Genomic DNA, 26,446 nt, shown 5'->3' on the forward strand with positions numbered 1-26,446 from the left:
GTACAGCTTCTTATGTTACCGAGTAGCAGTTGGAAAATTACCTGGAGCACTTAGGGAACTTACGTGCAAGTAATGTCAAAGTGTTGAGGTTCTATGGCAATTCTGTTCTAATTCTACTCAGTTATTTTGCAGTTTGTGCAATTGTAATTACTAGTGCTTACTGTTATGGAGCACTTAGGGAACTTACGCGCAAGTAATGTCAGTGTTGAGGTTCTATGGCAATTCTATTCTAATTCTACTCAGTTATTTTGCACTTGGTGCAATTGTAATTACTAGCGCTTACTGTTACTGGTGAACATGCATTTTCCCGCCTTTGATGATGTCACACCGCTTCGACCAGTCGCGATTTTTGTAACACTGCCACTATTTGGGTGACGCTGGGTTGTCTGCCAATGGGCCATCTAATTCTTTCTCATTAATGCTTTTTATAGTAATGAATGCAGACTCAATAAAACCGTGTAATTTCCTTCAGCAAGTCTTGCACACAAAATTTACCTACGGAATTTTGCCTGTTTTATTCTACATTCCACGCGCCAACTAAGAAAACTTGGCTATATGATGCAAAAAGAAGGGACACTTTTTTTTGGAGACAAGTTTGGGGCCGGAATTGCAAACAGAGGACAATCACCATCGCTAAGTCATTCACGGGGAGAGATATGCCAGTCCGGCTTACGCAGACTCTTATGTGCACATTACCGTGCTTTGTCTACCAAAAGAATCCCCTTAGTATAAGTAGTTCATGAATCACTGTCATTTGTAGAAAGAAAAACACCAATTTCAGCTGCATTGACGCCAGCGCTCGTGCAGACGAAAGCGCCAATCAAGAAGAGGAGGAAGTGTGTGTGTATGTTGAAGTGTTCTGGTAGTCCCGGTTCAGCCTAAACCCTATTAATACTACCTTTCCTCGATAAATGCTCCTCTTACAGCAGTTCACCGCCTGTGTCTTGGCCACTTCCACGTAGTGGGTATGTGCTATTTTATTTGAGGCCAACCAACCAACCAAGTCCTGGGCTACGCCGCTGTTGAGCCTCGGGCGCTTACTACAAACATTACACCTGGTGGAGGTGCTGGGTGCATCGTTAATGCACCGTACGCCCCCTTCAAGCCGCTATTCAAGCCCCGGACAAATACCAAAGGTAGACACGCCAGTCCCCCAGGGCAGTCGCCGATTGCAGGGCTTACCTCCCGAATTTAGACTGCTCCCTGTTTCGCATTCTTCACGGAGGGCAAGAGGTAAAACAATGAATCCTCCAGCTACAGTCCCGCCGGTCCTTCTCCATCACCAGCGAGAGCCAGCCAATTTCCACGGTCAACCACACGAGGACACCGAAGACTGGGTGGACTAGTATGACCGAGTGGCCATCTACAATGGTTGGAGCGCTCACTGTAAGATGCGGCTTGTTTACTTCACCCTTGAAGACTACGCGAGGACATGGTTTCTAAACAATGAATCTGGCCTTCGAACGTGGGGTACGTTCAAAATAGAGTTCCTCCAAGTCTTCAAGGACAACACGTTGCGAAAGGAGAACGTTGACCTGCTTTTAAAGGCCCGAAATCAACTCACAACGAGAGTGTGACAGTGTATCTTGAGGAAATGAAAAGACTCTTCCGATGTGCGGACCCAAGCGTGTCGGAGGTGAGGAAGGTGAGCTTCCTGATGAAAGGGGTTACAGAGCAGCTGTTCGCCGGCCTGGTTCGAAGTCCTCCAGCGACTGTAGCTGACTTCGTAAAGAAGGCGAGCACCATCGAATAGACTCAAGACATGAGGGCCCGGCAGTACGACCGTACAACAGCATCGATGCTCACGCCACTGTGGAGGACGTCACGGTGAATTCGGAAAAATCTCTACGTGAGATTATTCGATGCATCTGGAGGGAAGAACTAGCGAAGCTCTTTCCGGTCAAGGAACAGTCTCAGGTTAGCACACTTACTAACATCGTCGGTGAGGAGGTGCAACAAGCTGTAGGTACTTGTACACCACTACATGTTCGCGGTCCTGTGCAGCCTCAGCCCCGGAGTCTCAGCTACGCCGCACTCACACGCCGTTTTATTCTATCCCTTCCGAGTAGCGTCGCCCTCGAAGTAGCCGAGTTCTTTGTGCATCATATCATCTTACGTCATGGTGCTCCACATGTTTTGACCACGGACAGAGGGGCTGCCTTCTCCTCTGAGCTCCTGCACCATATTCTAGTTTTAAATCACACCAGTCACCGTAGGACGACTTCTTATCATCCCCAAACTAACGGACTGACGAAACCTGTAAACAAGACGCTTGCAGACATGCTTTCCATGTACGTGGACTTGGAACTTAAGACCTTTGACGACGTCCTGCCCTATGTTACGTTCGCGTATAATACAGCAGTACCAGAAACTACCAACATGACGCCGTTTTGCCGCATTTATCGCGGTCAGGTGACGACAGCACTCGATGCCATGCTGCCTCACGACGACGACCACCCAAATGACGACATTGCATCCTTCTTAGAACGCGCCGAAGCTGCCCGCCAACTCGCCCGGCTTCGCATTCAGGACCAACAGGGCCAGGACGCGCAGCGCAGAGCCTACGGAGGCGGCTTGTTGAATACCTTCCTGGTGATCTTGTCTGGGTTTGGTCCCCAATCCGACGACGCAGCCTAAGTGTGAAAGCTCTTGCGCCCCTTTTCGGTCCTTACCGAATTGTGCGACGCCTTGGAGCCCTGAATTATGAAGTGGTCCATCACGAGACTCAACAATATCGACGCCACCCCCGCCCCAGGGTGATCCACGTGGTTCGCCTGAAGCCCTACTACGAAAGGGCGCACTAACTCTTCTCGAGACCACTCCTGCGTTCGTGGCGGCATCGGGTTGATGCCTTCGGAGGAGGGGGGCTGATGACGCCAGCGCTCGTGCAGACGAAAGCGCCAATCAAGAAGAGGAGGAAGTGTGCGTGTTGAAGTGTTCTTGGAGCGCACGTCCTGGGCTACGCCGCTGTTGACCCTCAGCCGCTTAATACCAACGTGACAATACTTCAATTCGTGGAGATTTTGCGAAAGCCGCACCGAGCGCAAATAGTAATGCATCCCGCATATATCTGTCGTCGTAACTTTTTGCGTGAGCACTTATGACTTTCATCCTAAATTTTTACAGTTTTTCTTCAGGAAAATAGCGGGCCTGCAGGAGCAACATACGCTGCGAGCTTAACCAAAGCGCCCAGACAGGGACATGAAACTTCCAATCATGCACCAGCTCCCTGCCAGAGCAATGACGGCGCCCCATAAGAGACGGCTGTATTTTGCACTATTCTGCCCCCGCAAGGAGACCACTCTGCTCAAGGGGAGTGCGCTATACTTCTCACGCCTGCCCTTCTAGCCGCCCAGCCTTGGAAGGCGCCTGTGTTCCCTCAGGCGAACTGAAGCCAAGCAACTGTACGAAACTAACGGTAATGACCGATAAAGCTTGCCCTCGGAAGACTGCGTAAAAGCGCCTGCGCAGGCAGCGTCAGCGCCAGGCGCCCACCCCCACCGGTGGTGCTAACCCGTGACGATGAACTACTGTCACCGCAGCCAATGTAAGTCATAACCACGGTCTTGTCATAATCTTGAGGCTGGCCTTGGCTCCCACCACCTGCTGCTCGTTAACTCTGTCGCGCACTTTATGCTTGTCGTCGGCTACGCGTGGCAGGATACTCGAAGCCAAACCGAAAAACACGAGAAAAATTTCTGTAGTCATAGGGGATTTCTTGTAATGTTTCTGACCTGGAACTTAAAAAAACAAAAGAAATTTTGGTAGGAAGAACAGAATTTTGAGTCCCTACAGAAAGGGGCTGCAGAAGTACAGACTATATAAATGTACGGCAGCAAAACTACAGTAATAGAGTTTAAAAAATACTACAAAACATCAAAACACTCTGTCATTATGACAAAAATACAAATCCTTTCCTATCAATATTGAGATAGTTCTCTCAATTTTTTCGACTGAGAGGGCTCTTAAAACAGCATTCGATGTGAAAGAAAATCTTCTGCAACAGGCTTCTAATATGTGAATGGGACATTTACAGATACTGCTCTTAAACCCAAGCGGGCAAGTTAAAATAGCGCTCGAGAACCTCGACTGATTTCATTAGTAAGGTGCGCCTCACTCGCATCACGCAGTTAGCTAACAAACTTTAATTATATTAGGACGAGAAATCGCTTCCTGCACGCTTCTTTCAGGGTGGCTGTCTGTGAAGAATATGAAGCCGGTGCGAAGACTGCCTGTATGTGCTTACGTAGCTGCGACTCAGCTGTGGAAGCATATCAACCCTAAGTGCAATTCGTATTCCATTAAGTTCGCTCATTTTCTAGCAAAGTGCTTGGAATGATGATTTGCTTTAATGCACGCACTGAGCCATACCAGTCTGCTGTTGCATACTGTAAATGGCAGTAGCGTTTACAAGAGCAACCAGACAAGGACAAAAAATGGGACTCGATGGAGGAAAAAAATGTGGCAGAACTACAACAAATCTGTGGAAGTGCCACACTGGTTCAGAAGATTACAAACACGAATGTAACTTAACAAAATTAAGAGTGTTAGAGCAAAATGGGTGTATGATGAAAACTAAAGTACTGTTCAACTGTCTCTGAAGGGAAAAGTATTTTTCGATAGGCAGGAAGGATTGAGAGTGCTAAGGCAATTTGTCATCTACTTACGGGAGGTAGTTACGGCAGACCAGGATGATGCAATTCATAGAGCTAAACGAATAAGAATGTGTTGGAGTGCACAATGGAGGTTCCCTGACGTGATTATTAGCAGCTTAGAATATTCTTCAAGTGCAGAATGTATAATGCCTGCAATTTACCAGTATTGATGTAAGCGGAACCAACTTGCATGTTACTAAAAAAAATTTAATTTAAATTGGCGATAACGCAGTAAACTGTGGAAATAAAGAAAACGGTGCAAATTTAAGATCCAGGGAGCAAGCTGAATGGTCAGGGACACGGGTACTTATCTAAGCTGAAACGACTAAAAAAGAAAATGGGCACGACTATACGAATGGAACACGAGCGATGGTTCCTGAGGGTAGCGGAGTGGGTTCCAAGAAAATACAGATGTCACTGTGGGCAGCACAAAATCAAGTGGGCGAGTGAAATTCGAAAGTTTGTGGGGAAAAGATGCCTGCAGCTGGCGCAGCTTCGGTTACGTGGTGGGATAAGTAGAGGCAGCGACTTTTCCTGAGTCTACCCAACTTGGCTGCTGATGAAAATAATTATAACAAACGTTTTATTGAGAAAGCGCGTCGCATTTTGTCTCTTATGCGTCTGAATACAAATGTAAGCCACCAACTGTGAATAGTACACGGTACAAAAACGCAATGGAAGGGAAAAAAAGCGCATCAAATCTTTCACTTACTTTACAAAGCCTGAATCATTCACTGCAGCACTTCTGAAGAAAAAAAAATATCTTCTTTGAATCGCACAAACACGATACCCTTTGAAGGTATTTTGTAGTAAATTTAGCGAGTCCTATATAGAATAAAAGGAAAATCGGAACAAGCATCAAAAATAAAAGAAATTGAATGGAACCTTGTTGATTACCTACGTGAGCCGCCGTACGGGCATTTCCACAGTTACTACTTCTCCGTTGCGGTTTAATGATTAAAATGATATATACAGTTAGTCGAAAGCACCCTCACTGAGCACCTTGCTTCTTTTTGGTGTAGTGTTTGTCCATTCCTATACAACACAGTGTTGTTTCATCGAACTTTTGCGTGTTATTGTTTTTGTTTCATACGATTCCTCATGTCTTCTTCCGACCGAGGCAGCCTATAAGACAGCCTAAATTAATGCCCCTATGATAAGAAGAAATCGGTTTTAACGAATATGGTTGTGATGCCACCAGCGCCCTGCAGCACTAGCAGCGGCCTGACGCTTGCTCGGCAAAGAGAAGAAAAAAAAGAAGCTAGACACGGGGCGTCTCGAACGACGCGAGCAGACCAGCTCGGGCTACGAACAGGCAAAGTATCGGCTGAACGGCTTCTCTGGACTATTAGGATCTGTTGAGCGCAGTCGGGCCGGAGAAGGGACGAGGAAGGCGGGAGACGGGGTTACGAGTAGATAACAAGGAAAAGGAGAACTTTATGCAGGAATATTTACATTATTTACAAAAAAGCGTAACTGAGAGGGTCTCTCAGTGTAAGGAGAAAACTTCTTCAGGACTCAACAGGAGTGCTCTCAAGTCTCACAACTTCCCGTTAAATAACCCACGGATTCCCCAGAACCCTGTCTGCGGAATATAGTTCGAAGGATGACGTCCAATAGCATGAGCAGACGTGGACTCCGGGGGTACCACCCACGGCTGGGCGGTGCTGGCTGTCCCGCTCCCTCGCAGCTCGGTTGATGGGAGAGGGTAGAGGCTCAGTAATTAAACACTGCTGTCTTTCACTCAGCACACCACCACTCTGTTCGTTGACCCGAGGGTCGACTCGGCCACGGAACGCCGCCATCGTCGCCGCATCTTCGGCCTTCGGCGGTCTTTGACTTTCGCCGCTGCCATCGTGGTCCCACGGTCCTGGAAGGTCGCTGCCTTAATCCACTTAGACAGGAGGGGAGCGCGAGCTGCCTTAATCCACACAGGCAGAGGGGGGGGGGGGCGGGGGCATCCCAAACCCAACAGCACCCCCGCCACCAGACAATGCGTCGGGAAGATGAGCCGCTCCCACGCAGCTCGGCTGACAGGACGTGCAAGAAGGGGCTCTCGTTCCGCACTTCTCCAGGCCTCTCTTCATCGGCTGTCGATGTCCAGCTCTCGAAATTTCTCTGGAAGGCGAGTCAAACGGAACCACAAACGCCAAGCCACACACAACAAAAGCAAGTGCCGTCTGTAGCCCACTCGCCCCGCCAGACCAAAACCAAAGCAAAACTGCTTATGCCTAGCCATCCCTCTAAGTAAAATCTTAAATGAAGCAAAATTTTCCTAAACGAACACGAAGTGCGTAGCCGATGCATGGTTCAGGTGGTGGACCTCTTCAAAGTGTTGTCATAATGCATGACACTTAAAAAAAACGGAGGGAAATTTAGAATTGGTCTAGAATCGGTCGGACAAATTGAAACGATTCTCGATGTCACCCGGGCAGGCAGGAATCAGCCGAGAGGTCAGACAGAGGCTTTCAATTTTGCCCCTAAGCTATTCCCTATTCTCAAGTACGACAATTGCCCATGTCGTCTTCCTTTCGTTCTGCATGGCAGCAGACATAAAATAAATGTGCGAAACTTGCACAACAAACTTGCAGAAGTGGCATACTGCACAACTTCATACGGCCACACAAAGCAGCGCCTCTAGGAGCTCACATGAGCTACGTATGCTACAATGTCCAGGAGAGGATTCGCTCGCGCCTCTGCGCCAGCGAACACTAGCGTGTAACAAATATTGTAGGTAACCCTACTTGCAAAACCGCAGAACAAACGCTGTCGAAGCAATAACGTTCTGCAAAACTCAATTCGGCTAAAAGGGTAGCCTCTCTGGGAGCTCATGCCATCTGCCTAAGCTACAACGGCCAAGAATGGTCTCGTTCATGCTTGAGTGTCAGCGGACACTAGCAGCTCAAAATCAGCGCAGGAAAAGTCTGCGTGCGAAACCACAAAACAAAACTGACAAGGTTAAATCTCGAAGTAATCTCGTAGCGCCCACGCGAGGGACTATGCCACATTCGCCCATGAATTACTTCGCTGTACCTTCGTGCCTCAGCGGGCACTCTCACAATTCGCAGCGCAGCTAAACCTATATACAAGTGCCTGCTGCACGGCCATTCGCATCAAATCTCAACGAAGTGATGCCGTCAAATAACAAAACATAGATAATAGCGCGGGTGAGATTACAGCTCACAAAGGAAATCGTTCGCGCTGCAGTGAACTGCGCTATACAAAGGTTACGTAAAACAAGAGTATTCAAGGTAACATTACAACAATGAAAGCTAACGAAAAGTACAAAATTCACTCAGGTACAAAAGCTCAAAAGTTGGTTTGCTTTCATTTTTCTTTCTACAGTTGATTAAATGAAGAAAAGCAAACAGTAAATACAAAAGTGCCTAGTGCTGGAATGCACCTGGAAACCGTCATGTGACTCAAGGAATCCACTGCTTCCTGTTCTTCAGCCGCGCCCTGCGGGGTCGCGGTCGGGCGGCCGGCCTACCAGCTAAGGTTCCCAAAAACCGGCGGGGCTGATTAGTTCCGCCTGTGCTAGAGCGGCGCTTTCCCCTCTTACTCGCGGTTCCCCTGTGGCGCTCTTTTGTGCAGTGGCCTTGAACCCTTCTCCCTAGCACGCAGCCCGCGTCACATGCCTTATAATCCCTTCTGCGGTCTCTCGATGGAGCAGGTGGTTTGCATCTAGACTGCGCATGATTAGTCGGCCGGGTTTTTCTGCAACGCCTGCGAACTATTGAGCGCCGCGGGGGCAATTTCGAGAAATTACGCGGCCTCTTCAAATGCAGAAGCTTGACCCGCGCTTTTTGCTTTCTCGCAGAGGTGTTCCGATCAGCTGTCTTCACGCGTGGCCGTCTTCCGGAAACCTCGCCTGTTAACCTTCGCTGCCTGTCAAAAGCTCGCGCGCGGCCAACAGGTGCTAAGCTGCCGGCCCTCGCTTTAGTCGACTCATCACTTTTCAAAGGCTCATCGTTTTCGCCCTTTTTTTCGCGCAGCAAAGCCACTGGCGCTTTGCTCAGAGTGACGGGCGAAGGCTCACTTGCACAATCGCTCGCCCCCGTGACCTCTGCTGAACACAAAGGTTCGCACTCCTGCGGTCCGTATTTGGGCGGCGCGCCTTCACCTTTCTGGGTCGCAGCAACCATCCGTGTGGCATCGCTGTTTAAAGCTAATGCTGCGCTCTTGCCTGGCGCTTCAAAGTTGCTGTCAGGTGACGCACCGCCACGCTCGGTGCCGCAGATCATCGCCTCAACGTCCTGACTGCCACTGTTCGCTGGCTGCACCAGCGAAGGACCTTCTCTGGTTTCGTCATTGCGCTGACTCAAAACCTCACTGTAGACTTTCTGAAACGGAGCTCCTGCCTTTAAATCGACATTTCCTGCCACTGTCGCTGCCGAACTGGCAGTTCTTTCCGGGCTGGACCCTGCCCTGTCACTGCTCTTCTGAGCAACTATTTTGTGCGTAGCTGACCAAGCGGGGTTCGTTTGTTGGTCGCTGACGCACTGATGGGAGCGCTGCCCGCTGCCATCACTACGATCTGAGTCGGCCTCTACACGAATGCGAAGAAACGAAAGAGGGCACTTTTCGCTTTAGCGCAGTCGTCGGCATCCTCATCGGACAGCCGCGCTAATACGGCGCCGACGTCACTAGGGAGAACGATCACCAACATCATCGACCATTCGCCCTGATCGAGCTCCTCTTCTGTGCATACCTGCTCAAAATTTTCGAGGAACGTCCTGAAGCTCTCGCCTCTTCGGTAACTCCTCAGACGATCTCGGGCCCTTCGCCATCTGAGAAACTGAGTCTTACGCACTATCTCCTGCTGCTCTTGTTTACGCAGTTCGTCGAGTTCAGCGCGTCTCTTGCGACACTGCTCCTGCCATTCTCTTTCTTGCTCCTCTCGGAGCCTTCGCCGTTCCTGCTGCTGAAGCAGTTCTCTGTTCTCGTTTTCCTCACGGAGTTTTCGCTTTTCCTCCTCCTCTCGCTTCTCTCTCTCCTGGAGAAGCCTTCGCGTTTCTCGCTCCGATTTTCGCTCTGCAATTGTCTCCCACGTCTCCTCTGCCTCCTCGACTGTCACCTCCTCCGCCCGTATCACATCCAAAATCGCCTCTCTCGTTTTAGTGGGGTCCACTGAAATGCCCAGTTCTTCCAAAATTTCAAGGAGGTCCTCTACCTTGAACTTCTCCATCGCGGAACGCACCTCGTGCCGCTAATTCCCACTAAAACACAAGCCTCAGCTTGAAGCGAACAAAACACAAAACTGCCAAATTTTCATTTCCCAGAAATCCAAAATCCCACTACTAACATCTGCCTGTGCTAGTGCGGTCTGGCGAAACGAATGGCAAACATCGGGCACTCACCCTGCCGAGATACAGCTGACGCCGTCAGTCCCGTAGCTGCCGGGGTCCGTTGGAGCCGGTGACCTGACGCGTCCATTTCTCGGTCTTCGGAAGCGTAGCTGATGCCGTCAATAACGTAGCTGCCGGGGTCCGTTGGAGCCGGTGACTTGACTTGGGCATCTCAAGCAATTCAACTGTTGAGACGTAGCTTCCATCCCACCGCTGCTACCAGTTATTAGGATCGGGTGAGCGTAGTCGGGCCGGAGAAGGGACGAGGAAGGCGGGAGTCGGGGTTACGAGTAGATAACAAGGAAAAGGAGAACTTTATGCAGGAATATTTACATTATTTACAAAAAAGCGTAACTGAGAGGGTCTCTCAGTGTAAGGGGAAAACTTCTTCAGGACTCAGCAGGAGTGCTCTCAAGTCTCACAACTTCCCGTTAAATAACCCACGGATTCCCCAGATCCCTGTCTGGGGAATATAGTTCGAAGGATGACGTCCAATAGCATGAGCAGACTTGGACTCCGGGGGTACCACCCACGGCTGGGCGGTGCTGACTGTCCCGCTCCCTCGCAGCTCGGTTGATGGGAGAGGGTAGAGGCTCAGTAATTAAACACTGCTGTCTTTCACTCAGCACACCACCACTCTGTTCGTTGACCCGAGGGTCGACTCGGCCACGGAACGCCGCCATCGTCGCCGCATCTTCGGCCTTCGGCGGTCTTTGACTTTCGCCGCTGCCATCGTGGTCCCACGGTCCTGGCAGGTCGCTGCCTTAATCCACTTAGGCAGGAGGGGAGCGCGAGCTGCCTTAATCCACACAGGCAGAGGGGGGGGGGGGCATCCCAAACCCAACAGAACCCGTGCGACCAGGCCTGGGGAAGCCGCCTTCGCCCGGTTCAGCGCAACCTGGGGCCTGCTGTCTCCCGCCTGACTCTAGCTGCCTGGTAGAGTGGGCGCTGTGCTGGACACAGCCAGGTAATGCTCGTCCGGGGATCCTGCCGCCCCTGCAGATGGTTCATGCCTGCCGTCCCGTGGTTGGGGCCTGCTGCCATGAGAAAGTGCTTCTCTGGCCGTGCTCGGATGTACGTACCTGGGCGGCCGTCTCCTCCCTTTTGTGCGTCATTGAGGCCACTGCTGCGAGAGCTTTGCGCCCGATTTCCAGCCGCTGCGAGATGAGGCCTGCGGTGGTGCTTGGCCCCACCTCTTCTCTGGCGACGGACAGCGGATTCCCCCGCCGGGACCACTCCTTTACCATCGGCCGCATGGTTCTCTACTTAGTAGTGTCTGGTTTATTTTTAATTAGAACCATTTTGGTTCTTTCCACTGACGTGCTCGGTCTGGGACAGTTTTTCTGGATCCTCCGGGGCCTCACCTAGGAGGACGCTCTAATCTGCTTGGGGGACATTTCCCCTCACAATAGTACAGAAAACTAGCACACAGTATTCAGATCCTGTCAAAGGAAACAGTGCTGGCGCTAGAAATACTGGATGCAAGATCCGCTTTAGAAAAATAAACAAATAAGCACCAGTTTCGAGTTTATTTTGTTACGTTTTGTATCAGTAACGAGCAGAATTAGCGAGAACGCATTCAATATGTACTAATACTTTAAGAGATCAGCTTTCAATGAAGAAAAGCTGGAAATGGCACAAATTTCTTTATTTGAAATGAAACTTCAAAGCCAAACAAGTGCGCTGCGAGCAATGACCGCAGTAAGTTGTCACCGCTGTGTGATGGCAGGTACAGCACTTTCCGGAGTGGCTCGCACAGGTAAGCTGTAATATCTTCTTTGGTTTCGGACCGCATACGTTGAGACGTTGAACTCACAACGTTCCTCGTCGGCAGGTAAACCTGCAAATGTAGTGGAATATTTTCGAGCAGTAATGCGCGCTGAAGCAATTTCAATCGGGGCGCTCGTAAAGCGCTCAATGCAAGCGGTTGGGGCAAACGAGACCAGCTCTAAGACCACGAATCAAGGCTTCTGGTTTCTCTGGGACAAACACAATGATCTCCTCTTGTTCCACCACAAGTACAGCGCATGGTCACTGCAGTTTGTTCAAACCTCCTGAGTTGAGGAATGGTGTTTAAACTGCCACTATGGGCCCATATACGAGTTTGCAACTTCGAGCTCGACTGGTCTCGCCAACAAGTATCTGACGGAACGTCGCATGCAGCTCGTCAATGCTTCTGCCGGTGTACTCGTCGATCCGGGTGTAGGGAAGCTGTACTCACTGCGCTGAGTTCAGCATTTTTACCTCCGGCAACTAATCTTTTTTTTTTCTATTCGTTATGCCTTCATGCTTTCAAGTCACTTTTATGTTGGCGAAATGCTTAGTTGCGCTCAGTGATTAAGTTGCGACACAAACCATCATTACCATGGGCTTAAAACATGCCCACTGCCGGATAAACGCCTCTCTCCTATTTCCACAATTAACCCTCTCCTGTGCCAAATGTGGCCGCCTTATTCCAGCGAGCTTCCCAATCTATACCACCAGCCATACTCTCTGCCACCCCTTTGCCACCCCTGAGCAACAATAAGTTATTTTGCTTTAGCATTACATGCCTTGCCCATCCCATATTTTGTTGATTTTTTAGGATGTTATTTGCTCGCGTGTGTTCCCTAAACCACCTTGCGCACTCCTTGTCTCTTAAAGCTACACCTATCACTTGCATTACATAACACGCTGTGTTCTGACTACAAGTTCAGGCCTCTCCGTTAGCTTCAACATTTCTGCCCCACAGGCAGAATAGGCCAGGTTAAATCTGTTCTATATGGTGTTTTATGTGATTAAGTGAACTATTTTAAAAAAGCGGGAAATCGGACATACTTTGGTATGGTTAGTAGGCTGTAACGTTCCAAAGCGACTGAGGCTATGAGAGACCCCGTTGTGAAGGGCTTCGGAAATTTAAACCACCTGATGTTCTTTAATGTGCACTTACATCGCACATTACACGGGCCTCTGGAATTTAACCTCCATCGAAATTCGACCGCCGCGGCCGGGATCGAACGCGCCTCTTTCGGGTCAGTAGCCGAGCACGATAACCACTGAGCCACGGCAGCGGCAAATCGCACACACGAGAAACCACCCACATCTGATCTGCAGTATCAACCGAGATATGATGTGGCACACTACATGATGGCAAATCAGATGTAAATCGCCCATACGTGAAACCATCCCCGTCTGATTTGCCGTCATGTAGTGGTCCACAGTACACATTTATTTTTATTTATTTCTTGGCTGATAATGCAGCCTTGTTTGCTAAAGCTTTGCACGGTACAACTTAAGATGTATAAGGTCACTCGCTACCTAAAAAAGTATGCAATAGCTCAGGTGCGAAACAACAGTGTGACATTGGGCAACTATCTAAACTGAAAATGCTCAATTTAGTGGCAAGTGCGTTTTGCTAAGTTGTGGAGGCGGTTCAGAAACAACCGATCCTATTTTTTTTTGTGTGCGCGTGTATGTTAACATGCGTGTTTTTTTGAGGCTTTTAAAGAAATTCCGCGAAATGTGAAAAAAGTTCACGTGTCTGAGCCCATGCGCTATGATACTGCAGCGCTCCAGACCGTGTTTTGAAAGAAAGAGATGTACACTGTGACCTTGGGAAATGTAGTGGCCGTGGCTGATTTCAATGGTTAACACACGGATACAACATAATGAGGGCTACCTCGAACTGCACGACTTGACTGCTTTGCCTTGTTATTTTTTTCTGCGTATAAACTAAATAAAGCTCCCTCTGAATGGCCTCTCGGTGACCGGCTATTCACATAACGCAAATCAAGCAACGACTTTCCATGTTACGGATGTATACGCTCACGCACTTTGAAGGCAATGCTGACAGCGGCGTCGGCCCATCCCTTCCACTTGGTGAGCGGACAAGCTTCGTTCATTCATAGCTCATTTGGGGCCGATACAACGCGGTAGTGTGCAAGGCCACATAAGGTTTCTCATACATCTCGTGCTCTCCTTAAAGGAATCATATTCTTAGCGGTAAGAAACAGACACAACACCAAGAGACACACACACAGGACAACCGCTAGACTTCAACTATCTTTACTGGACACTTGTACGACATAAATATGTATCACTGAGAAACAGACACAACACCAAGAGACACACACACAGGACAACCGCTAGACTTCAACTATCTTTACTGGACACTTGTACGACATAAATATGTATCACTGAGCTCAGTGATACATATTTATGTCGTACAAGTGTCCAGTAAAGATAGTTTAAGTCTAGCGGTTGTCCTGTGTGTGTGTCTCTTGGTGTTGTGTCTGTTTCTTACCGCTAAGAATATGATTCCTTCAAGCCATTACCAACTAGCTCAACTTAATGTTTTAACGAAGTTTCTCCTTAAAACCTGGAAGAAAAGCATCACTTATGGGATGCGTTGGTACAAAAAACTGGATCGATTATTTTGAAGCGAAAACCTGCACTACGAGGGTCGGAGCCGAGCTTCGCGTGAGCCGTATGCCGCGACCGAGTGACGTCACGCGCAGCGCAGGTGGCGACGCAGCCCCGCGCTGCAGCGCATGTGCGCCGCCTTCTCACCGCCCCTACTACTTCGCACCCCTCTCCTTCCTGCCGTTTGACCTCTCGTTGCAGCCGCGTGTTGCCCGTGTCGCAGCCGGGAACCCTTCTCTCCGCATCCCTGCGGGCAGCTTTAACCGTGCCGATTTCCGTCTCCTCCTCCGCCTCCGTACAGGCAGTGTGTGGACGGCCGAACGCCTCCACCGTTATCGCGGTGCTCCCAGTGCATTGTGCACGAACTGCGACAGCCATGACGTCAAACCAAACATAACTGAAGCTTTTCGCTTGTATATCCAGGCTGAACCAGAGCTAATCCACTGCCAAATTTTTTTAACTTCCTCTAGAACTTGCAGAAAAACACTCTATTATATAATCAATATCGACCATCAATATCGAAACTTAGCTTATTAACGAATTAAGCCGAATTTGATGGACGCGACGGACGAACGGACGGAAGGACGTTTGGACGGACGGATTGATATTGAAATAAAGAATATGTTTATGTGTATGTATGTATGTATGTATGTATGTATGTATGTATGTACGTACGTACGTACGTACGTACGTACGTATGTATGTATGTATGTATGTATGTATGTATGTATGTATGTATGTATGTATGTATGTATGTATGTATGTATGTATGTATGTATGTATGTATGTATGTATGTATGTACGTACGTACGTACGTACGTACGTACGTACGTACGTATGTATGTATGTATGTATGTATGTATGTATGTATGTATGTATGTATGTATGTATGTATGTATGTATGTATGTACGTATGTATGTATGTATGTATGTATGTATGTATGTATGTATGTATGTATGTATGTATGTATGTATGTACGGATGGACGGATGTGGAAAACAGCAGCGTCCCCTTCGAACGGGGTGGTGGCTGCTGCCACCGTGCTCGTTTCTTTGTTTGTTGAACTATGCTGCAAATTGGTCTTAAAATTTCCATGTTCTTTAGATACGTTTTCAGTCCTGCACTTGTAACCATACGTTACCTCTCTGGTTTTGAGCCACCAATCTTTTAATCGCGTTTTGCTAACTTCCGCCGCAGGTATATTTACCTGACCATTATTATCCCTAAACCCGTAGGGCTTCCGGGAGAGTAACAGTACCCGCATCGGCATCGGGACGGATAACATCGCATTCGAGTATGAGGTATTCAGTAGTTTCTACAGATTTACCACACACAGCACATCTGTCATCTCCGCAGTTAAATTTCTTTTTTTAGCTGCGCGCTCTAAGATACACTGATCTACCGTAAAACTGAGTTACCGGAAAACAATTCCTTACTGATCTGCCTTTTCTAGTATCGATATAGTTCCGCACTGTGCTTCTTTTTCGTTGAATTCATTGAGTTTCTACCTTCCACGTTTTTTGCCTGCTGTTTAATGCGCTTTTTTCCGCCCTTGCGTCTTGAATATCTACTGGCTAGTTCCATAGTTATTTTCGGCCATTGTGAGTGAACGCTCTTTCTGTATAAGTATTTAAATATCTTAGCTGCCCAGTTGTTAACGCCCAGTTTCCCCAGTAAATATAGAGTTACTGTATAGTACCTAGATTTGGGCGAAGGTACGCAATATTGCTCCCTAAATCATTCAAATTATCAGGGAAAGCCGCAACTTTGGCATGCAGGAGGCGGCCTTGGTGCAGTGGTTAGAGCGAGTGCAGGCTCAATCCGTTTGATTCTGGCTCCCGAACTTGCTTTATTGAAGGAAGATTAGTGGTGCATTGAATCACACACCTTGATGGCAAAGTGTCGGCTGCACCGAGGGCTATCTCAGTGAGTTACGTTATCTGTTGCAAACGCCACAAATTAAAAGCGTTTTCTTTGTTATAATCGACGAACCAATGAGATAAAATTGCGTGTTATGGATACAAGAACTTCGTTTTCAGTGAGCATGCACTGGAACGAAATAAAATGCCCCAAAGCACGAGGGCAGTAGGTTTAGGAATGAACTGTCAGCAAGGGTACATAGTGCGAATCGATGGAAAGGAGTTTGCTTGTCCGCAATGTATGGATGCTTTACAACTATGTGAGCGCGTTCAGCCAACAGAGGCGCGAAGGGCGAAGGGAAAGAAAACAGACGTGCAACTCTAAATGCTTATGCAGCAACTCTAAATAAATAGTGTAAGGTACGCCACCTGAAAGGAATGAATACGTCGTTTATTTCAAAACGCTGTGGTGCTCCCTTTTTTTTATTCTGTGCCTCAAGTAACGCGAAACACCCTGCATGTTATCCTCTCCAGGTATACTGGGAAACTGCCATTCGCAATGTAAGAACACTTGCTAAATGCTCTGCACGCCGTTAATATCCGCCTGACAGTTTCACTCCCGTGGTCTCTATCTCGTCTTGTTACCTGCCCCTAAGCAGTTGTATTCGCTTACGACTTCGTTCACATTATATCTTAAAATCTGTTGCGAAGAATACAAAGGGGAGGCCTCTCTACAGAAGGCACTTTTACCCAGATCTTCTCTGCATGTGTTTCGCTCGCGTGATCTTGCTCCGACTAGCCGGGCGACAAACTCTCGGCATTACTGCCGGTGAAAAACGAGACGCGGAGCTTCACCAGCCATCTCGCTAACCGCATTGCGTTATAAGCTCTTAAATGCATGGCAGCACCATCCTCATGTTTCGAGATACGGGGTTTGATCTCCAGTGCTACAGTGTGCCCACCAATTTTTTTAACCGTACATGCTCTTCACTCTGGTATGCTGCTGGGTGTCTGGGCCGAAACACTTGACAAAGACCCCAGCTGGTAAAGAAGAAAAACAAGTTAGCCACGGTACTCTTGCTCACAACCTGGGCTTGTGCCATTGCAAGGAACTCATTATCATGCTAAGAAGCACACACACTTCAATGGTTGGCCGGAAAAAGAAAATGATCCAAAACCTCACCTGTCATTATTTCCTTCCTGGTGTTACCAAACAAAAGGTCAGTGCGGAACCTGGTGACGTGGTTTACAGTTTCGTTACCGTCACAGTTCCAAGTGACTTCAATTCCCTCGTATCCAACCTCGACAGGAGGGTTCCAACGAAGGATTGCCCTGTTTTCCTGCGTGGTAACAGTCAGCCCCGAAAGCGAGGACGGACCTGGAACTGCGAAATGTTTATCGTGTAAATATATACCTAGCTGCAAAATACGAAAATAAACTTTGCACTGGAACACTGAGCGGTCTTCACACACTGGACTATGGTATGACTACACTAGGCGACGACAACAACCCTTTCCTTGAGCACATCGCTAACGCCTGCAAGTAATTTAGTTCAAGCGCTTCTATAACTCCTTCGCCGTACACACTGTGCGACACCAAACAATCTTTTGGTGGAAAGGCTAGATTTGAAAAGGCGTTAATTTATTTCAGAGCAGAGTAATTAAAAGTTTGCCACTTCGACGCCGCCCAGCACGCGCCCGCCTTGAGTGCATGAGTCCACACCTCTTGTGATATTGCTGCCATGCCAGAAACGAATGAAATCCTTTCATACGAGTGCCAAAACTGCGCTAGATGCGGCTACGCTGGCTAGATGAGGAAGTGTGCCAACTGCAGGGATTAAGTGTAGTTCCCAGCTTTCCCGCTAATTGCATCAAAAGTGGCGTTACAGTCAGATGTATGTAGCTAAGCGCCGCAATGCGTCCGCTACTTATACTACCTCATCTCGCTATCATGCGCCTTGTTTATTATCAAATGCGACCAAGATATGTCCCTGATTAAAACTTCTTTCTGGGGCAGTTGGTGCATTCTAAATCCAAGAAAAATAACAACGCTAATACGTGCAACCCCAGAACCGACAAGATTTACGAGACGCAAGCTGTTGTGAACGTTATGTTTCGTAGAACACAGTTTTCCGTGCGTCGACCTCGAGGACCGATTCCCCGCTTTTGCGGAAACACTTGGACTAATTTACGAGCGTCTGCGTCCTTCAAGGAGGGTGTCCTCGTCCCACTGCGCCACGCCAGTCGCCTCTCCCTGGAGAGGGTCCCTCAACCCCGGAGCTCTCGAGAGGTGAGAGTGAAGGTGTCTGGCGGCTGAGACCGGGGGAGCGACGAGACGACCACGAAAGCGTCAGTCGCAAAACGAACCTTTCACTCATCGAAACTTTGTGTAAGCTCTCTTTTACCCAGTATTAAATTCAGTTACGCTTTGTTCACCCATTGCTTATTTTTCGCCGAACGTCAGCGTATTAACGACAAAAATATACTTGGTGCCGAAACCCGGGAACGGGAAGTGAAGAGACGAGATTATGAACAACGAACCGTAGATATTCGTCTTATTGCGGCCTTTCATCGCAACTGACAAGTAGTCTACCCAACGCTGCTGCATGAAGTCTGCTTATCCTGTGGTTATCTCAAGTACTTCTGGTGATTCCCAACGATACTGGTTCAACGATGGAGCACCTCTGCAAAAAACGCAAGGTATTGCGCACTCAAATAAAGAAACTTTCCAACGAATGCCTCGAGCGACTAGAACAGCTAACGCAGAGCGATGCTAGTGTCTTGCACGCTCGAATAACGCCTCTCCATGCTGAGCTCGAGGCTGAAAACAGTCAATTCGAAGAGTCACTGGATGATGAACAGGCCAAGACGTATTACGAACAGATTTTTGAATACAACGATCGCATCGTGACCGTTTTGGCAAAGCTACAACAGTGTACCTCCACTGAAAATCCACCGACAGGATCTCCACCAACGACTCAGCGCGAGAATAACGGCGCCCAGAAAAAGACGACCTCGAAGATCAGGTTCAAACTGCCAAAGCTGGAGCTCACGAGATTCAGCGGACGACGACACGACTGGCAACCCTTCTGGGAAGTATTCGAACAAGTCGTCGACAAGAACGAAGAACTGTCATCTGTCGAGAAGTTATACTACCTGAGGGCTTCGGTCGCAGGCGACGCTGCCGCTGCACTCCCCGGACTTCCACCCACCGCCCGATGCTACAGCGATGCTGTAGAGCTCCTCAAGAAGCGCTTCGGCAACGAAGAGCTCCTGATTGAAGAGCACATGAAGAAGCTAATCGAAGTACAACCAGTTCGCTCTTCGGACGACGTACGCGGACTTCGCAGCCTGTACTACACGCTGACTGCGCACATCAAGGGCTTGGAGACACTGGGCCAAAAGCAGGATTCATACAGCTCACTTCTGATGCCAATCGTGCAACCAGCATTACCAACGTACATCCTTCTCGACTACAGCCGTCAATGCGTCATCGAAACAACAACTGCCTTGGACGAAAGCAAGGATTCAACGACCGACGACGCTTCGGAAAGTTGGAACGAAACTGAAAATGGTATTGTGACATCCTTTACACGCCTTATTTCCTTTCTGAGAATCGAAGTGGAAAGTCGAGAAAGTCTGTTGGCATTAAGGAGTATGGATATAACGAAAAGCTGTAAACAGAGCCGAAAAGATCAAACGAAGCCGTCTTCCAAAAAATTGAATAAGCCCTTTTCAACCGCTGCAGCCTTGCACCAAAATGTAACGAAGGAAAGTTGTTTTTTCTGTAAGGCTGAGGAGCATCGACGCAAGAATGTGATGCACAAAAAGGCATAGAAGAAAGAAGCAACTTCTACAGTCGGCAGGAAGATGCTTTAAATGTACACGAAAAGGGCATCGTTCAAGACATTGTAATGTGTACATAAAATGCAGGAAATGCGGGAAGAGACACGCTACCGCAACATGCGACCCATCGTACTCGGTGGCTCGCAGAAAAGAAGCAGCTAATTGAGTCACAAACGCACAGGCTAGCCTCGAAACGCTGACATCAGGATCCGAATTCGCTCCCATGAGAACCACCTTACTTTAAACGGCGACAGTGAACTGTGGTGGCAAAAACACCTAGATGCAACTGCGAGTCCTTTTCGACGGGAAAGCCAGCGCTCGTACATAATATCTGAAGCGTCGAAAAGACTAGGATGCAGATTTCTCGGAGAAGAAATGCTAACCGTCGGTGTCTTTGGCGGTCACCATGAAGAAAAACTGTTTAAGCGAGCAATGGTGAAGGTAAAAACCAAGAAGGGGAAAACTTGCGAACAGGAGGCTCTGGAGACAGATATCTGCGATTAGCATATCCCAACACCACCCATGACACTGACGGACAGGCTAAGCACGCTCGGCTATGAACCAGCCGATTTTAGCAACCGCGGAGTGCCTAAAGATATCGGGCTTCTCATAGGATCCGATCACATTTGAGAGCTAACGGCCGGCCGATCCACAAAGATCGACATAAAACAGAGCAATTGAAACCGCTGTTGGTTCGACCATTGAAGGACCAGTTCAAGGCATAGACGAAGGGCCACATTGCATGCAAACGGTCACCCTGTGAACATCGGTCACAGAAAGAAGCACAACTGACATACTGACAAAATTCTGGACATTAGAATCTATTGGGATAAACAACAATGAGCAAAAGAATTAAACAATTGCTGTTGTGGGAAGACACGGTACAGCTGAAGGAAGGTCGTTATGAGGTAGCCCTTCCAAGGAAGCCTGTTACGGCTTTAGAGGATAAAGAAAAGGTTGCTCTTAGACGACTACACCAGCTGACAAGATGCCTACTCAAATCTCAAGCTCTACCAGTGATTATGAAGCGGCTATAAGTCAGAACAGCGCACTGAATATAATGGAACCCGTCGAAACGAATGATAGTGGTACAAACAATGTATATCACATGCCGCATCAGGCTCTAATTCACGACGTTCACAAGCTGCGTGTTGTGTTTGACGCCTCGTCTCACGACAGATCAGCAAAATCTCTGATTGGCAACCTGGAAAGTGGTCCAAATTTAACGGCTGACCTTGTGGGCATGTTACTTAACTTCCGCAGACATAAAATAGCTCTTGTAGCGGATATCGAGCAGGCGTTCTTACAAGTCTCAGTAAGACCCGAGGACAGAGATGCCCTAAGTTTCTTGTGGTATGAAACCACGCCTGAGCTAGGTGGCCCAATTCCAAAAATCCTGACGCGGCGCATGAAAAGAGTTCCATTTGGGACAACTGCCAGTCCGTTCTTGCTCTCTGCCACTCTCCAACATCACTTAAAGAACATAGAGCAACAGTTCCCGATCTCTGCAAATCGGCTGCAACGTAGCCTTTATCTCGACGACATACTACTGGGAGCCGTAAACGACCAGGCCGCATTAAATCTGTACAATGAGTCAAACGAAAATTTCGGAGCGGCCTCGATGCAGGTGCACAAATGGGCATCGAGTAGTGAACAGCTGTGTCAGAGATTTGAACAAGTCTCGAAGGGAGCCAAGCAGCTGGGTTATCTATCAGGAGTATTGAAGGTGCTAGGACTCACGTGGAAACCAAGTACCGACATTTTAACATTCTGCCCCTACTCCGATAGAATCTCCACGACAGAAGCACCCACCAAACGATCCGTCCTACAAACTACCACACGGATTTACGATCCCCTAGGGTGGCTATCCCCTTTCATCTTACGAGCGGAGGTACTATTTCAACAGCTTTGGCGCCTGAATATCGAATGGGATGAAGCCTTGCCCGAAGGAATTGCAGCGGAGCGGTCAAACTGGGTTGACGAACTGTCTTACGTCCCGGAGGTAAAAGTGCCGCGATACTACAAGGCAAAGGCAGGCATAGATGGAGCGACCAGTCTGCACATTTTTGCTGATGCGAGCCCAGTCGCCTATGGAGCCGTCGCCTACCTGACGACAGATGGCGAGGATGGCAGTACGACAATACTAATTAGCAAATCTAAGGTCGCTCCAATTAAGGAGCTTACCCTAGCCAGACTGGAGCTAATGGCATACCTTCTGGCTGCGGCGATTGGGCCGCTACGTTCTCGACCAGTTAGAAGAACCTCCCCAGAATGCCTATTTGTGGACACACGCAACCATCGCATTACATTAGATTTACGGGAACGCCGATTGCTGGCAGCAGTTTGTACGCAAGCGCGTGGTCGATATTCAGAAAATGACTGGACAATTGGCTTGGAGGCATTGCCCAGGAAGGGAGAATCCTGCAGATCTCCTTACTCGCGGTCTACCCGCACAGAAGCTGTCGAAGAACGAGCTTTGGGGGACGGGTCCACGATGGATCTGCATGGAGGAATGCCGCTGGCCTCAGGGCAGAATCGCGCCTACATTCACCGACGCGGAGCTGAAGCGAAGAAGGGAAATGAAGGCACTAACCGCTGCCGCAACTGCGCCGGTTGAGGATGAATTGGCGGAAATACAACGTGTCAGTTCCTTCTCACGGTTGACTAGAGTTGCCGCCTGGGTGCTGCGATTTGTCGCCAAAGCAAGGCGCGGAAGAAGTGAATCCGGACCACTGACAGCGGAGGAGCTGAATAGGACAGAGGAATACTGGATACTTCATGATCAAGACACTAGATTTGCCAATGAAGTAGAGTGCGTACGGCACAGCCGGAGAATCGCATCAGACTTACCGCTAAAGAATGTGTCGTCACAGCTCGACAGTCACGCTCTTCTTATAGTGCACAGAAGGCTTCAACCGAGCCAACTGACTTATGACAGCAAGCGCCCTATCATTCTGCCTAACCACAGTGACTTGTCCAAGCTTATTGCTGAACAATTCCACCGACAAGTGCTGCATGGAGGCATCGCAATACTCTGACTCAACTCAGAGAATAATTCTGGTTTAACGGCGCATGGCAGCTGGTAAAGAAAATACTCAAGGACTGCGTTATCTGTCAGCGCTACCACGCACAACCAGCCAACGAGGTCTGCGCACCACTTCCAAGGGACAGAATATCAGAATCTCATCCGTTTCAGGTGGCTGGAGTTGACTTCTCCGGTCCTTTACTCATCAAGGGGAACGGTGCGTCAAAGTGTCACATCGCTTTGTTCACATGTGGCGTCACCCGAGCTCTCCACCTTGAATTGGTGAGTGACATGTCTACACTCTCCTTTCTTTTCGCTTTTCGCCGATTTATCGTCCGACGAGGTATACCTCATACTGTCTACAGTGATAATGCACTTACCTTTAAGAAGGCAAGCAAGGACCTGGTTACTCTTTGGAGCATTATCAGAAGTGACGAAGTCAAAAACGACTTCGCGAAAATCCGAGTTGAGTGGAAGTTCATAGTGGAACGCACGCCATGGTGGGGCGGAATCTACGAACAACTCGTCGGCCTGACAAATAAAACCTTAAAGAAAACGCTGGGAACAAGCTGTCTTAGTTTCAAACAGCTCACCACAACGCTCACAGAGGAGGAAGCCATCCTCAACTCTAGTCCACTCACGCAAGTACACATCCAAGCGAACGAACCTCATCCACTGTGCCCAGCCTCGTTTTTCACCGGCAGGATGCTCACCTGACTGTCAGATGTTCCGCATGTCGAACTGAATGCCATTACTGGTGCGACCCTACGGCAAATGGTCACAAACAGAGCTCGACTCCTTCGCGGATTCTGCCGGCAGTGGATGAATGAGCATTTGAAGAAATTTCAAATATCACAGCTTCACCAAAAGAACCCCACCGGGAGTCTACAGTCAGGCGATCTTGTGCTGCTCAAAGAATCTCTTCACCTAAGACAGCTCTGTAAGATGGCAATCGTTGACGCGACCTTTCCTGGGCGTGACGGGGGAGTTAGGTCGTGCACCGTGCGTTTTCCCGGAGGAGCAACCCTGCGTCGTCCGATTCAACTGCTCTATCTGATATAGTTTGTGAAGTGAATGGTTGGTTGGTTTATTGGGGTTTAACGTCCCAAAGCGACTGGGGCTATGAGAGACGCCGTAGTGAAGGGCTCCGGAAATTTCGACCACCTGGGGTTCTTTAACGTGCACTGACGTTCGCAACACATTCCCGCCCGAAATGGCTCTGGCATTGTACAGGCACATTCACTTTAACGTGCACTGAAGTGAATGTGTCTGTGCAATGCCAGTGCCATTTCGGGCGTGAATGTGTTGCGAACGTTATGTTTCGTAGAACACAGTTTTCCGTGCGTCGACCTCGAGGACCGATTCTTTGCGGAAACATTTGGACTAATTTATGACCGTCTGTGGCCTTCGAGGAGGGTGCCCCCGTCCCCCTGCGCCACGCCAGCCGCCTGTCCCTGGAAAGCGTCGCTCAACACCGAAGCCCTCGAGTGGCGAGAGGGAAGCTGTCTGGCGGCTGAGACCGTGGGAGCGATGAGACAACCAAGAAAGCGTTAGTCCCAAACTAACCTTGCACTCATCGAACCTTTGTGTAAGGTCTTTTTTACCCAGTATTAAATTCAGTTACTCTTTGTTCACCGGTTGGTTATTCTTCGCTGAACGTCAGCGTATTAACGACGCAGGCGCTTGCGACTGGTAAATCTTGCTTGATCTGTTGCTGCATGATTTAGTGCTGTTATTTTTCTTGGATTCAGTATGCCCTTACACGTAGATGTAAGCAGACATAAATGATTTTCTTTGAAGTCCTCTGAAATTCGGAAGTCAGTAGATCTATGCCATCGAGAAATGTTTTGTTCGCAGGTACACACAGGCCAAAATTTAGTGTTCGCTAGGTTTGGAATCACACAGAGTTAAGACCGTTTAACTGTGCAGTGAAGGATTAGAAGAAAACCAGCCAGAAATATCACAAGCTAAGAACATAAACTCCAAAAAGGTTGAAGAGGCTACACTCATGATATACTCCAGATATACTTATGATAGACACTCAAATTAAGCTAGAGGAAGCGCGGTTTTTTAGTTCTTTAGCAATAATGACCCCCCCCCCCCTCCCCTCTATTACCGATTTTAGCGATCTTTACCTGAAGCTCGCTTGACTCTGTCACGTGGAAACCTGCCCACCTTGAAAACCGCGCCTGGCACCAAAATCAGAAACCGCAGTGAAAACCGAAGTGCTCGCTTACCCAATTCACATTTGGTGTACACAGGCTAAATTTTCCTTAATTACTTTCTTCAAAAATACTGACACGCTGAAGCAGTAATTTCGTTTTGTGGAGTGCGAAATGCCTCCGATAAAGCTCAGCTCCAGATCACTCGCAACTTACGGCTTTTTAGCCGTGGTGGAGGGCGTTCTAAGGAACGAGTTGTTTGCGAAAACTCTATCCCGCAGTCGGGATATTGCGACTCAGTAAGTAGCCTTGCGGACGAATGAAGAACGAAAGCCGAAAACTTAAGCACCGCAGTGGTCAGCAAGAACGGCGGAGGAGAGAGCACGAGCCGCACACTTCTTCCTCCGCAAATCTTCGTTGCCGTCTTTTGCGCTGGTGGTATTATGAAACATTTCTTTGCATGAATTTCAATAAGCGGTCGGTTTGTAAAAATTATTTCAGGCAGTTTCTTTGAGCTCTCGCAGTTTCCTATAAGACCGCATTGAGTAGAAAGTGACATGCGCCACTGCACCGGAGTTATGACCACAGTGCCAAATGGGACGTCAGGAAGCGGAGAAGCAGTGAACTTCTAATGTGTGCAAAGTACACATCCAGCCACCGTAATGCTGCACTCTAAGGACATGTACAGCCCTCGAAGAATGTATAGCTTCCTTGGTTAAGAGGAAAGAGCGCTGGAGGCCGGAAAAAATCAGTGAAAAACGCACGTACTCGCAAATCCAACGTCTTCCCCTCGGTTAAAATACATCAGACAGAGAGGTGCGGTCTACATCAGTACCGGTCTGCTACATATTAAAAATACGTTATCTTTCGTAATTCTGAGTAAATGGCGCTGGCATATTATACAAAAAGCACAAAACTAACGTTCCCATGTATCGTGGAATGAATTTAAAGACATAAAAACTTTGCTGGGAGCGGCAGGGAATGACGTAAAGGGATCAGATTAGGAAATTTGCTGGATTATATCACCTGCTTTTGGCAGCATTCCTTTTGATTGACTATATTCCTCCTCTGGTATTTTATACACAGGAGTCTTGTAGTCGTGACGTTTTACATATACAATCAATTAATGCCACATCTTTCTCTACGTCTTC

The 26,446-nt window shown here is 48.5% G+C and overlaps 2 protein-coding genes across 2 annotated transcripts in view; one reads left to right on the forward strand and one right to left on the reverse strand.

Moving 5' to 3' along the window:
* LOC149338825 (uncharacterized) overlaps positions 1-11,259 on the reverse strand; it is a 58,676-nt gene extending 47,417 nt beyond the window's left edge. The window contains exon 1 of the mRNA XM_089550809.1: positions 11,086-11,259. Coding sequence (XP_089406935.1) covers positions 11,086-11,259 — 174 coding nt within the window. The remainder of the gene's footprint in view (positions 1-11,085) is intronic.
* Positions 11,260-18,935: 7,676 nt separating this feature from the next.
* LOC149338826 (uncharacterized) lies at positions 18,936-24,667 on the forward strand. The gene is made up of 2 exons (XM_089550810.1): positions 18,936-19,815; positions 24,549-24,667. Exons 1-2 carry the CDS (start codon positions 18,936-18,938, stop codon positions 24,665-24,667), a joined length of 999 nt encoding a protein of 332 aa, XP_089406936.1.
* Positions 24,668-26,446: the final 1,779 nt, after the last annotated feature.

Source organism: Amblyomma mixtum, chromosome 6 (assembly GCF_055824585.1).
Source record: "Amblyomma mixtum isolate Tamu chromosome 6, ASM5582458v1, whole genome shotgun sequence".
Classification (NCBI taxonomy): Eukaryota; Metazoa; Arthropoda; class Arachnida; order Ixodida; family Ixodidae; genus Amblyomma; species Amblyomma mixtum.

Bases quoted from the DNA above. Each gene is read 5' to 3' on its own strand.
- LOC149338826 (XM_089550810.1), top strand. From the start codon at position 18,936: ATGGAGCACCTCTGCAAAAAACGCAAGGTATTGCGCACTCAAATAAAG. The intron at 19,816-24,548 runs GTTGGAACGAAA...GCCTTCGAGGAG, and splicing joins GACCGACGACGCTTCGGAAA to GGTGCCCCCGTCCCCCTGCG.